The following is a 14899-nucleotide window of genomic DNA, read 5'->3' on the forward strand; positions in this document are numbered from 1 at the left end:
GTAGTTGTGGAGGAGAAAAATCAAGGAAAGAAAGAAAATCTGCCAAGATCCATTAGACACCGAAGATTGGTAAGTGGAAAATATGGGGACATGAAAGTGCAGCTTAGACATACAGTCACCAATGAGAGATGGAACAGTGGCATACAAGCCACAAAAGCAACCACGAAGGAAAGGGTATGGCAACCGAGGAAGAGACTCACAGTCCAAGCGAGCGAACTTTATAAAAACTAAAGCTAAAGGAAACCAAAAGAAAAAGATCACATGCAAAGATATTGCCATTGAGTCTATTTGACTTAGCATGGTTCTGTGTTTATGTGATTCTCAGCTACTTTATATGCTTTCTCTCGTGTTCTTATCTGAAAGGTCATAGAGAGACAATGTAATGATGCTTTAAGTTAATGGGAAGAGTTGTGGGATTTCTTTATGGCTCTAAATGTGTTAGTCGGATGGGCCTCTTCAAAAAATTTCTTATGAATGAATGTATATGTCTTTTGTCTCTTGGACATTTTGCTCGTTATGTGAGATGTTATCGTTTCTAGAGTAAATGGGAATGATAGTCTTTTCATAACTCTCCTTGTTGTGTGGCCCTAATCCCCATCTTAGTAAGGTCATAGCACGCCTCTGGTGAGATGACTTCTCTTGGCTAAGGTAAAAATAATTACAATGAATATTTTGCTTTCCGTGTGCTTGAAACCACAAGCTCTATCATCTATAATTTTATACCAAAAATAACAAAACAAAAATGCTAACTATTTATTAATTACTTATAAATCTTATATATATATATATATAGTTATAATATTTTAAAAATTAAATATTTATAATTAAGTAATATATATTGTAAATATTATGAATATTTTAAATATTAATATATAAAACACATGTTAATATTAATAATATAATTAACATTATTAATATTATAGCTTAATAAAAATATATGAATTGAGATGAACTAATGTTCAATTTTGCTCCCTTCAAACACACCTAACATTCACCTAACATCATGCAATAGAACACATTATTTGGGTACAATTTCTAGCATATCATTCTTGTTTATATATATATATATATATATATATATATATATATATAAAAGGTTAGTGGAAGTGGGCAACATATTCCATTTATGGATATCTCATTGTATCTTTGGAAATGATGAAGTGGTGTCTTCTTAAAAGCATAGAGCTAGCCCCAATGTCTAAATATTAGCCCTTGGCACTCAGGTACCCTGCATGGACGACCTCACGGGACCTAAGCAACAAGGAATTAACAAGGCCTCCTTCACGGGATTGTATGAAAAGATTCTCGTTGTCACCAAATTCGTCCCAGAATCCCAAAATTTCTTTAGATGACTATTCGCATGAAATATGGTTTGGTGTTCACCACAACACCACTTTGATTTGCCCCATAGTTAACAACCTCCACTTAGTCTAGTTGAGTGTTGTGTTTCATTCTCTCGGAAGAGGCGTTCCAAACTAAAGTCCTATCTTGGCCTAGAACCATTGGTGAGATTTGGGACGACAAGAATATATGCTCTTTTTAATGGATGCTACCATGACCACTATCTAGCAAGATCCCCTCTACCTCTTGAAAGCAAGTAGTAGAAGAGACGCTCAATCATGTCTTGAAGAGATTCGAGAAAGCGATGATATTAGTTCGCAACACCCTGAAGCGTCTCAGGTTGTCAGTAAGTTAGCTGTCCATGTTCTTTGAATTTCTTAATGTTAGTCCGATCAATAATTTTTCATTCAGCTCAGTGGTTGCCTCACTCCCTTAGTGGGCGCTCTTTCTGTTACTAAACCCATAGTCCAGGAAACTCATCTAATTACTACCTAACCTCCATCACTACCTCGAAAACGCATTAAATTTACCTATGCTCTGGTCGTCAATCCTAGTAGCGAAGGAGCACATTCTTTCGCCAACACCCAAATCATTGAGGAAATTCCGCAATCCACCTCCACTGCGTCCCCAATTTCTCACAACCCATCACCCCACACAACCTCCCCCTCCACAACCATTTTATACCTTCCTCTGACTGACAACTTGCTCAGTTCTGAGATCGAGATGTAGGTTGATTCTGTAATTCATTCCATCACTGACACTAACGAAGATGCACTCATTGCTCAACCTACAACTCGTGAGTTAGTTAACATACTTCTGTTATTTTGTTACTAGCATCACGCCCGTGATTAAAAACCAACCAACTTATTCACGCTAATTCATACGGCCAAGATGTTAATACTTCCCCAAGCCCATTCACAGTTCTCTATCACATTCTATTTTAGGCCACACCAATGCCCACACTGTAGAGACCCTATAACAGGAGACTTTGCCCCAAGGCCAACCTAATAAATCAGTTTCTAATTCACAACTGTTGTAAGCCTCATACCCTCCACCTACTACCATGGCGCCTGATGACATTTAGATCTAGTCATCCTCTTAGATCTTTACTTTCATTCAACTGGATACCCGCCAACCAGAGACGTTAGACAATTCCTTGACAACTGAACATGAGCAAAAACACGAGAAACTTCTCTCTATTGCGGCTAAGCAAGATCAACTGCTATAGGAAAAGAAAGTGCTATGACAACATATTGATGATATTAGCACCAAATTCCAGGCTCTTTGTCCTATCATTGTTGATGCAGTGCAAAACACACCAGAGGAATTCTGAGCCTGCACTCTGTCATATTATTGTGACCACATACACACTGCATGCACAAACCTTGTTTAAGAAAATAGGAAGCTTCAAAAGACTATTGCAGCAAGCCAAAGTGTGCTCCATGATCCAACCATGCAATATGCGAGTGACATTGAGTAGAAGATCATTGATGTTGATTATTTGAAGGTATCCATTCATTAGTCTATTATTCACTTAGGTTCATGACACGTCAGGGTTCCTTGGCAATAAAAATAAACCGGTCTATACTCTACGACGATAGGCTCACCAGTTGTTCAATCAAGGCTTGACCACACCTCACATAAACCAGCAACAAGATCTTCTTGCATAGAGCGAAATTCTTGAGAATGAGATCCAACAGATGAAGGATGAATTGCGCAAAACCAAGGCTCTGCTTCATGAACTCAAGCTACCAAAAAGATCCATTTCTAGAAACCACAACAGTTGAGTGCAAAAGAACATACTTAGTGGAATGCTCTATTGAATGCAAGACCCAACCAACCAACAACTGAACATATCGAAAAATTTTATTGAGCAAGATATCACTAACACAAATCCCTAGAGATCAACCTTTATTAACTATACACAATTCAAGGCTGTAGCCATCCCATCTACCCCATAGTTGTGTCCTTCATTTGAAGGAGAACCTTCAACACACAAAGAAATGGTTCAAGAAGATGTAGAAGAAGTAGGAGGCCTACAATAGGAAGAAGAAACATCAACATGAGTAAAGGATTGACTCAGGAATGAGTCAATCCATTGGGTTGGGGCCTATTGGCTCCTTTTCTTCTCGGGATAGAGTTTTTGACACATTTTGAGTAGTGTGACCAAAGGGTACTTATGGAGGAAAAAATGGAGGAAAGAAAGAAAATCTGCCAAGATCCATTAGAGGCCAAAGAATGGTAAGTGGAAAATATGCGGACATACAAGTGCAACTGAGATGTAACAGTCATCAATAAGAGATGGAGTAGTGGCATCCGAGCCACAAAAGCAACCATGAAGGAAAGGCTGTGGCATCCGAGGAAGAGACTCGCAGTTCAAACGAGTGAAGTTTATAAAAATTAAAGCAAAAGGAAACGAGAAGAAAAAGCTCACATGCCAAAATATTGCCACTGAGATTATTGGACTTAGCATGGTTACGTGTTCATGTGATTTTGAGCTACTTTATATGTTCGCTCTCGTGTTCCTATCTAAAAGTTCATAGAGTAAGGTTATAGGACGCCTGGGGTGAGATGACTTACTCCTCTTAGGTAAGGTAAAAATAATTACAAAAAATCTTTTGTTGACCATGTGCTTAAACCCACTAGCTCTATCATTTTGTAATTTTATACCAACAATAACAATAACAAGACAAAAATGCTAACTATTAATTAATTATATATAAATATTTTTACTTATATTAACTTATAATATTTTAAAATTAAATATTTATAATTAAGTAATATATTTTTAAAATATTATGAATATGGTAAATACAAGTATATAAAACACATGTTAATATTAATACTATAATTAACATTATTAATACGATAGTTCAATAAAAATATATGAATTTAGATGCACTAAAGTTCAATTTCACTCCCTTCAAACACACCTGACATTCACCTCACATCATCCAATTAACTTTGACCTAACGTTCGCAAAAATATATTAAATTAGTTTAATATTAACTTTACTCGAACCTAACGTTCGCAAATATATATAAAATATAGTTTAATATTAACTTTACTCTGACCGAACGTCCAAAAATATATGTCATATAGTTTAGTTAACTACGTTCAACCTTTTCGTGCGAGATAATCCATATTTCGATGAAAGCACCGATACTCCGATGATTTCACACTATATAAAAATTATCCCAATTTTTTTGCCTCACGCTCCGAACTCTGTATTCTCCCCGATTGGTCACGGCATAAAAATTATCCCAATTTTTTTGTCTCACGCTCCGAAGTCTCTCAAATATTCTGTCCGATTTGTCACGGCATAAAAATTATCCCAATTTTTTTGTGAAACGCTCCGAACTCTGAGAAATATTCTTTCTGATTTGTCATTTAGCATCGATGTGTGGCAGGAAACTGTAGTGTTAGGCGTGTATATATATAAGCGAGCCGATATTGTCCATTCATTAAATAAATCGCATAGCAAAGTGTAGTGTTATGGCTGAGATTTCTGAATCTGCTTCCGCCGAAATGAGCAATGAATTTTCCATCCCTCGACGAACGGCCAATCACCACGGAAACGTGTGGGACGATGAGTTCATACTGTCTCTCAACTCGCCGTATGGGGTATACTTTAAATCTCTCTCTCTTATGGCACCTGTCTGTAGCTCTGTCATCTGCTTTTTGTTTGCAGGCACCTATTTGTCATCTGCTGGTTGTTTGCTTTTAGTTTTGATCTGTTTCTTGTTAGCTATCACTCTATCATTCCACCTATCTCTATCTTTCTCATCTATATTTTAATTGCACTGAACTGTAATTAGGCACCGGCATATTATGAACGCGTTGGAATGCTTGTTGAGGAGATCAAGCAATTACTTTTGAGCGAAATGGAAGATAGCAATTATGATCTAATCAAACGTCTTCACATAGTTGACACATTGGAATGCCTTGGAATTGATCGACATTTTCAACATGAAATAAAAACAGGTGCCCTAGATTACGTTTACAGGTAAGTGAATCTGGACAGATAAATAAATTTAATTTAGCGTTTACATATATGTGCACTCCGATTTTGGGGCTATTTTCGATTCCCACGCTGACTGATAAGCTGAGTAGATGTTGGAACGAAAAGGGCATCGGAGTGGGATCGAGCGATTCCTGCATAGATCTTAATGCGACAGCGTTAGGATTTCGTGCTCTCCGACTGCATCGATATAACGTGTCTTCAGGTGGTATCAACTGCAATTAATTTGATGTAAAGCTTCAAGATATTTTCTAATATTGTTAGGCAGTATAAGTGAAAGAGCTCACTATATTGGGCTAGCCTAAGTTCAATGGTGAAAGTGAAAACGTTTAATAATAAACATTGAACTTTAGACAAGTTCCAAACTCAAATAACCTACTTAAAGAATCTCCTCGATAACAAACAGCAGGTATACATATTTGCATTAAGGAAAAAAAAAGAGGATGGCCTAGTTGTAGTTGATCTTGTAAGGATTTTGTTAATTCCGTCCGGGATTCGAATCTCGTAGCTGACGCGTATTAAATGTGCTCATTAAAGGTGTTATCCGCTGACGCATTCATACAAAGTTTTTTTTATATTACTAAACAATGAACGAATGTCTTGGAAATTTTTAATGTAATAGATGTAGTTGTTTTAAAAAAAATAAGAGAATAGATGTAGGTGTTTAACTACATTTTTACGATCAAAACACATGCTTATTTTTATTCTTTTTAATTCAATTCTGTACTTATCTTCCAAAGTTTCCAAACAGGTGTGTTGGAGAATTTCAAGGGCGAAAACGCGAAGTTCTTCTGCAATTTTACTGGAGAGAAACGAGTGAGAAGCATGTTGTCGTTACTTCGAGCTTCAGACATTTCATTTCCCGGAGAAAAAGTGATGCAAGAGGCAAACGCTTTTACAAGAGAATATCTAAATCAAGTTTTAGCTGGACGCGGGGATCTGACCGACGTAGATCAAAGTCTTTTGGAAGAGGTAGATCAAAGTCTTAATTAAAATTAAATGAAGGATGGTGTCCATGGTTTATAAAGTATTTAACTTCATACTGTTGTTTAGGTAAAGTACGCATTGGAGTTTCCCTGGTATTGCAGTGCGCCCAGATGGGAGGCAAGGACCTTTATTGAAATATATGGACAAAACAGCTCGTGGCTCAAGTACTGGCCCTATTAACTATATATATTAGACTTATCTTCAAATTACGAAAATTGTAATGCCATACTAAATCCTCTTTCCAAATTTTTATTTAGGTCGAATTTCAACCAAAAAGTTCTGGAGTTAGCCAAATTGGACTTCAATATCCTGCAATGCATACATCAGAAAGAGTTACAGTTTATTACAAGGTAGTGATCGGTACTCGCCATTTTCATAGTTTATAGCGTCGGGAGCGTTCTTTTAACAGTTCAATACAGGGTGAATTTTAAAAAATAAAAATATTTATAAGCTTATTTTAAAACTATAATCGATCATTGAATGTGCTGAGCTTTGGAAGTTAACATTGGTGTAAGTATTTTGCAATTTCTCATCTGGGTAATAGTCCGTTAGTGTAAGTTTAAAGCCGACCAATCACTTTGGTAAATTTCAAAATTATTATTGATAATTCATAATATTTTTTTTAGTAATTTTTTTTAATCTAATTCTGGGTATGGAAGAAGACTTATTCATCCATAATAGGATATTTATTATCACAATTTACGTTGAATTAAATCAATTAAATTTTTAGATTTCTTAGTAAGTTTAATTCCAAAAATAACTTCCATTCTCAACATGTCCCATAAAATTTGAATCCGGTCAAAAACTAAACCACAGGTTTTTGTTTTTTCATATTATAATAATATTAAAAATAAATATCATTCATAATAACTATCTGCAAATTAATTCATCATAGTCTAAACATTTTCCTATATTACTGGAAAAATTAGTCTCCATACCTAAATGTGGTTGTAATTAAATAAAAGTCGTTAATATTAGGCAGAATAAATATATACTCATTGTGAATTTTGGCAGATCATGATAAGAGTTCACCCTCTACAATACTTTTTTGTGCTGCGTAGGTGGTGGCGAGAGTCAGAAATTGCACAGCTGAATTTCTATAGGATACGTCACGTGGAATATCTTTTCTGGGGGGCTACATGCATTTTCGAGCCCGAATTCTCTCAAAGCAGAATTGCCATAGCACAAGTTTGTGTGTTGGTAACTTTTCTAGATGACTTCTACGACACTCACGGTCTCTTGGACGAACTGAAAACCACCACAGAGGCAGTCAGACGGTGAATTCAAATTATACAGACTTTGTGCAAATTGCCAATTGAGTTATTTCTAGTTTCCGAGAATATTCCAATCATATATTTTCTGCGCCTGTTATATATCTTGAATATTTTCAATTTCATTACTGTTTGTGCCATTTTCAGATGGGATCTTTCACTGATAGATGACCTTCCAGACCACATAAAAATTGCATTCCGGTTTTTCTTCAAAACAGCGAATGAATTGGCTGATCAAGTCGTCAAAGTGCAAAAGCGGGATATGACAGCTACATTAAAGTGCAATAGCGTATGTGTTTAGGAAGATATGTGACTCTGCAGTGGGATTAGTTTAATGGGATGTTATTAGTATTTTCATTTTACTTCCGTCGACCTACTAAGAAGCCAATTGACGGTGGAAAAGACCTTTTGAGATTTTTTAATTGAAAGGGGGAAGCATATTAACACATTAACGATTAACCATTAACGTACTTTCCCTGGTTGTATTTTCAGTGGCAGCGATATCTTGAGTCTTATTTGCAGGAAGCGGAATGGATGGCGACTGCTCATATGCCCACGTTTAATGAGTACATAAAGAATGCGCGCGCTAGCTCAGCGATGTGTGTTCTAAATTTGTTTCCCCTTCTCTTGATGGGTCAACTTCTCCCAAACAACATTCTGGAGCAAATATATTCTCCGTCTAAGATGCAGGAGCTCTCAGAATTTACGGGCAGACTCATCGACGACTTGAGTGATTTCGAGGTATTTGGCATCTAAATCGAGATTTATTTGCATGCATACAATTCTATGCAAAATACTGATTCGTCTTCACTATTTGCAATGAAGGACGAGAAGGAACACGGGGAGATGGCTTCAAGTATAGCTTGTTATATTAAAGACAATCCTGATTCTACCGTCGAAGATGCGATAAATCACATCAAGGGCATCCTTCATCTCTCCCTTGAGGAATTGAATCTGGAGTATCTTAAGGACGACAGTGTACCATTATGTTGCAAGAAGTTCAATTTCAATATAACACGGGGAGTTCAACTTCTGTACAGATACGGAGACGGCTTCTCCGTATCTAACAAGGAAGTGAAGGACCAAATATTCAAAATTCTCGTCGATCAAGTGCCTATCAAGGAATAATGGCTACCGGGTTGCTGTTACTAGGTCTGCGTATTAAGTATGTTACTGTTACTAGGTGTGTGTATTAAGTATGTTTTGAATAACTCGGGCGAGTAAGAATAAGATTTTTAGTGCAAATGTTTATGGACGTAGTTTAGCCAAGTTGTGACAAAGTGCCCGTGCAAATTGCTCCTCTACACGTTCCAAGTATCGTGTACCATAAGTGAGAAATAATTAATTACTACTTTTTTATGGTTGTAATTCTCTATTTGAGGAGTTTGTTCCTACATAATACGAATTTAGTTTCTCTTATTTTAGTGTGTGGTTAAGAGAACCTCTCAACTATGTCTAAGATAGAATTCCTATCTTGGGACTATTGCATGTATAAATATGTGTGTAAATTTACTCATTAATAATAGAATATATTGCTCTGTGCCATTTTATCTTGGTATTAGAGCCTGTGGAAAATAAAGAGTTTAGTATACGTTGTTTGTCCATCAATTATTTTTGTGATCTGTTCAAGTGGTGGAGCGGCCTGAGTGCTTGAGTGGAGCGGTCTGCCAGGACGCTGAGATCCAATGGTTGACAATGTTGTTTGGTATGTGTTTTGTGTTTCCTCCCCACAGAACAAAGATTGCGTAGAAGATCTCGACTGATCCTTCACGAAGGAAGCATATGCTCTTATTGACTAAGCTTGTCACTGCAACAGCTTAAGGCTCACCAACGATTATGGTGGCTATAGTTTGGAAATTCTGGAAGGTTTGATCTGTTGGGACCATGGTTTCACCTTGAAACTTCTATCTGCTGCTCTGTTCTTCATACGACAACGATTTCTCTCTTTCCAGCAACCGATAGCTTATTCTTGAGTAGCGGCTAACAGTTCACTGTGGGGTTGGCACTCCATACATTTTCTGTGCTCTGTGAAGAGTCTGCAGCCAATGTGAAGGGCGTTGGGACTGCCGTGGAGGAGGCTGCCATTGAAAGTCGAAGGGGGCTATTGTGGGGTGAATCTATTGGAGGGCAGACCTGCTGCGTTGACAGATTCTACGCATGTGTGGAGATGGCGCATCTGGATCCGGTTTCAGTGGCGAGATTCCGATCCAGTTTGGGGATCAAGATGTGATCTGCTGCGAAGGAAGCTTGGATCTATAGTGAAGGATGCGTTTGGGCCGATCGGTGCAACGTGGTTGAGCGAGAGGCCGAAAGGGAGCAACACTGGTGCCTTGATGCATTGTTTTTGGTAGCAGATCTACTGTGGAGCTTCCCTTCACTGCGCAATCGGACGAGGCTTTCCTGAACAAGACGAGGGTTTCTGCGCAGTTCTTGACAAAGTGATTCTGAGAGGTGATGCGGTGAGCATGGATCATGGAAAGGTTGCGCGTGTGTGCTATTTTATCTTGGTTTTGGCAATGAAGAACGAAGAGAAAGTTGCGTTGCTTCGTTGACCAGTCGGTGGGAGCTGGATCTATTGGTGTGCTGCGAGGCGGTCAGATCTGCCCTTTTGCTGGTCAATCTCGTCGAGGTTGACAGATCGAGCTTTGAAGATCTATCTAAGAGGTTGTCTGTTGGTGGATCTGTGCAGCGGAATAGATCTGGTGCAGTGGAGGCGTGGTGTGGCCACTGCATAGTGAGCACCAAGGGTTTGGCTTTGTGCGGATCGTAGTATGATCCGATCTCGTGTTCGTGGCTTGCTTTATCCAGAAATGTCTCGTACAAAACGGTGGAACAGGGGAGTCATTACGTTCGTGCTCATCCTGTGTGTGCCTGTGTTCGCTGCACAACTGTTTTTTCCTTGTTATTAGTTCCAGTTTTGAGTTTCATAACGGATACAACGAAAAGAAGGAAGGATACGGGGCCAGAATACCCAAGTATTTTACGAGGGCATTTCAGGAAAGCAGGGGTGAGGTTTATTGTACTTATCCTCTCTTCTGTACTATTGTATATGGGGTGTTTGTGTGTTTGTGCATAACCTATTTCCTGTACGTGGCGATGAGGATGATCTCTTTGGTAATCAATAAGGGACTACAGAGGAGAGTTTATTGGCTGATTTTCGCAGTGGGTCTTCTTCCATTAAGAATTTTAGTGGCTGATTTTCGCGGCGAGGTGGAGACTTCACTTTCGTGGCTGAAATTAATCAGCTGCTCAGCCTCAGAATCTGCGTGACCTGAGTAATGGTCACAGAATTGAAGCGTATTGCTCTTCGTTTGTCCTCCAGCAAGGGCGACCTTGATTTATGCAATTTCAATAGGTTTTGCCTGCGGTGTTTTTCTTTACGTTGCCATCAACCATCTTCTGTTGAAAGGAATAATACACAACCCATGAGGAATTTCAACCGACGCCATGATCGGTGAAGAAATTCAATTGCACGCAAGTCTATTTTGATTGGCTTTTTCCTGAGCTACTTGGCTTTGGGTGCTGCCACTAATACTGCAGCTGAAGAGAAGGCTTCTGGATCTATCGTTGTTACTGGAAATGTGTTCTGCGATGCATGTTTAGAGGGCAGGCCCTCTGAAAATGGCTATGTTATATCTGGTGGTTCGGTAGCTGTGGAATGCAGGCTCAACAGGAAAACGATGATGACCGTATCCATCAGGGGAGAAACAAATGAAAAAGGTGAATTCAACGTGGAGCTTCCTTTAAGTATTTTTGAGTCTGCTAATCAATTGAGCATGTGCTCGGTGAAGCTGCTCAAAAGCCCTGACAAATCCTGCGGGATTCCCTCAAAGTCTGCACCTGCATCAAGCCTCACGCTACAGTCATTCGTCAATGGAGTTCTGACGTACAGTGCAGGGTCTTTCAGCTACCGCCATGAAACCGCACCTGGATCGTGTTACAGGAAAGGTGTGTTGAGAATGAAGAGGGGTCGAGCAGTGGCTGAGAATTTCGATGAAAGTTGGAAAGTGTATTCCAAGATCTGGACCAATGGCGTGGACTGGTGCCACGTGCCACAATGGTTGATCAGTTTGACTCCAACCCATGAGGTGTGGCGACTTTGGAGCTCCCATGACTCCTCAAGGCTTTCATGATGGTAATCATAAATATCTTTGGTCATGATAAATGAAATATGTTTCTCAATTGTCTGTAAAGAATATCATGTTGTTTATAGATAATAGATTTTTTTTGTAATTGATTAATATATTGTGTCTAGCCAACTCAATATGATGTGTAGTGATTTGGATAGAATTGGCTACTCTAACCAATCACTTGTGTGGAACATGGAAATCCAAGATAACTATTAGACAGATGCCAAAGATAATGTTGAAGATGATATGAACAATTGAAAAGAGGAGGTAAAGGAGAAACAACAACGTTTATTGTGGACAACAAAGTAGATGTTTGTTTGAATTAGTGTGGTTTGTGGAATAGACTCCCTAGCATGTTATAAACAAGTCTAGTTGTTGTAATGGTCATTGTATGTACCCAGAAACTCCAAAATGTGGAAGGAAATGTAAGTTTTAAAGGCATCTGAAAGTTCGTGGTGATCTTAAAACCACTTTGTAATGGTTTATGGTCAGCCTGAAACCATCTTTTGTCACTGTAAAGTGATGGTTGGTGGTGAGCCAGGAACCATCTATATGGTCTTTATGGCTGAAGTGCTTTTGTGATCAGCTTTCCTTTGTGGCAGAATCGCCTCTGTGGCTTGAGGTTCCTTAATTGTGGCCGCGTATATACGAGAGCTTTGTGCTCAATTGAGTAGGTGGACTGCGGAACACCTGGCTCGGATTTCTGAGTAGAAGGGGATTGGTGCGCTTTTCGCGCTAACAGTAGTGCCAACAAGCGCAACTAGCGTGTCTGTTAGGCCATTAATCACACTACCGTGTCAAAATACCAGACTAGAGTGGAAATTTACGAAAAAATCGTGAAAGAGTTTCCAATTTAGTATGGGCGCGGGCTTTTCACTCGAGATCACGCCAATTCACCTTCAGGGGGATCCGTGGGAATCCTTATCCTTGTTTGACGATTTGTGAGAGGAGGCAGATCAGAGAAGTTGTGGCAAATTGTGTTTTGGAGGTTCTGTACATGCAATTCGCCTGATGGTGGTGGATTTGACTATCGTGACAAGTAGTCATTAAGGGGGGGAGTTAGAAATAATTAATTCCTACTTGTCTATGGTTGTAATTTTCCATTTGAGGAGTTTGTTCCTACATAATAGGAATTTAGTTTCTCCTAGTTTAGTGTGTGGTTGAGAGAATCTCTCAACCACACTACTGTATGTCTAAGATAGAATTCCTATCTTGAGACTATTGCTTGTATAAATATGTGTGTAAATTTCCTCATTAATAATAGAATATATTGTTGTGTGCCATTTTATCTCCGTAATTACAATCATCACGCAATCACCACTGCACCATTTTCCATTTTTCTACTGTATTCTTATATGTTTTATCATACTGAAAAATATATTAGATTTTCCTTATAGTTGGTTGAATTTGTAAAATGTTCAGTCGGTTGTCTACAATTTCTAGGTTAGTTTTGATCTGTTTCTGGTTAGCTATCACTCTATCATTCCACCTATCTCTATCTTTCTCATCTATATATTTTAATTGTAATGAACTGTAATTATGCACGGCATATTATGAATGTGTTGGAATGCTTCTTGAAGAGATCAAGCAATTACTTTGGAGCGAAATGGAAGATAGCAATTATGATCTAGTTTACAAAAGAGTTTTCGGCGAAGATCACATGAAATACCATTTGTGGACGTATTTCAAACCAACCAGTGTGGTTCATCGTCAGGACAAGTTGAGGAAACAGATCCAGCTTAGCATGTTAAATAGACTGAGCAAAGCCTCCAACGGCTAACTTGACCAACAGCTAATTTTGACTATTGGACCAGGATCAAAACTTTTTTAATAATAAGGGAAATAAGTTATATTAGGTGACCAATCCACTAAAAATATATATAAAAATATACAAATATAAAAAATAATTTAAATTTGTGATAATAGTTAGTTAAAAAGGTATTAATAAATAATTAAAAATTATAAGCTAATTAGTATTGAAATGGAAATTAGTTATATAAAGGACCTTTCTTATATGAATAAATTATATGTATATACAAGTTAGTAAGAAAAATAAATAATTAAATAAATTAATTAATTAATTAATTAAATGTAAAAAAGTAAATAAATGAATAAGAAAGAGATGGTTAAAAAAATAAAAAATTCAATTCAATTAAATTATATATATATATAATAAAAATAAAAATAACGAGAAAAATAATATAAGTCAACTTAAAAAAAAAGAAGATAAATAAATAAATAAATAAATAATAAATTAGTTAAGAAAGTAGATGGTTATAATAATAATAATAAATTAATTAAGAAAGTAGATGGAATATACTAAAAAAAAAAAAGGAGAAAGTGGGCGGAAAAAATGACTAGGAAGAGAGTGTTGGAACCCAACACCTACTGATTTTCCAGCCATCTTCTCTATTGAGATTGCTCAGCCTCTTTTCAATCTCAAGCACTTCCCTAAATTTTTGATGATGGAAGTGTGAAACCTTAGCAATAACACTAGCCTCCTCAATACAAACATGATGATTAGTTTTCTCAACATGCTCAGCTAAAGCGGAAGACTTAGTTCGCCTATGCTTAAGGTCCGCTGCATGCTCACTAATCCTTTGATTAATGGAGCGACCAGTCTCCCCAATATAGGGGGTCCCACAGGAACAGGGGATCATATACACACCTTTCATATCTTTAGGGTCGATAGGATCCTTCACTGATCTGAGGGACATACGAATGGTGTTTAGGGGCCTAAAGGTCACAGGGACACTATGCATCCTGAGAATCCTTCCAATCTTATCAGTAGTCCCCTGAACATATGGAAGATGGACACCTGGAACTCGTTCCTTCGGTTCCCTTTTAGTCAGAGAATTCTTGGTAGCTTTAAGGAAAGCCTTTAGACCCATGTATCTACTATAACCATTCTCAACAAAGACATCAAGGAGATGCGATTTTTCTTTCTCAAAACTCTTCTTATTCGAGATCCTTAGGGCCATAGTAGCAAGGGTATTGAGAACAACCATCTTTTGAGCTCGAAAATGGTGAGAACTGGCATGAAGATAATGCTCTATATGTGTTTTCTTCCGAAAAACTTGGTGGGCGAGGGAACCATCACTATTCTTAGAAATAAGAATATCGAGGAACGGAAGGCAACCATCAACTTC

At 37.9% G+C, this 14899-nt stretch overlaps 1 protein-coding gene across 1 annotated transcript; it reads left to right on the plus strand.

Annotated features, from left to right (window-relative positions):
* Positions 1-4822: 4822 nt before the first annotated feature.
* Positions 4823-8748, plus strand: LOC149192888 (delta-selinene-like synthase, chloroplastic). The gene is made up of 10 exons (XM_089406490.1): positions 4823-4965; positions 5160-5347; positions 5455-5567; positions 6114-6334; positions 6416-6513; positions 6607-6699; positions 7411-7626; positions 7768-7909; positions 8113-8361; positions 8446-8748. The coding sequence occupies exons 1-10, from the start codon at positions 4837-4839 to the stop codon at positions 8746-8748; spliced, it is 1752 nt and encodes a 583-aa protein (XP_089262616.1). The 5' UTR covers positions 4823-4836.
* The last annotated feature ends 6151 nt before the right edge of the window (positions 8749-14899 follow it).

The sequence above is a fragment of the Pinus tabuliformis genome, chromosome 2_2 (genome assembly GCF_031772625.1).
Source record: "Pinus tabuliformis cultivar Carrire ecotype Pingquan chromosome 2_2, CPIR1, whole genome shotgun sequence".
In the NCBI taxonomy this organism is placed as follows: Eukaryota; Viridiplantae; Streptophyta; class Pinopsida; order Pinales; family Pinaceae; genus Pinus; species Pinus tabuliformis.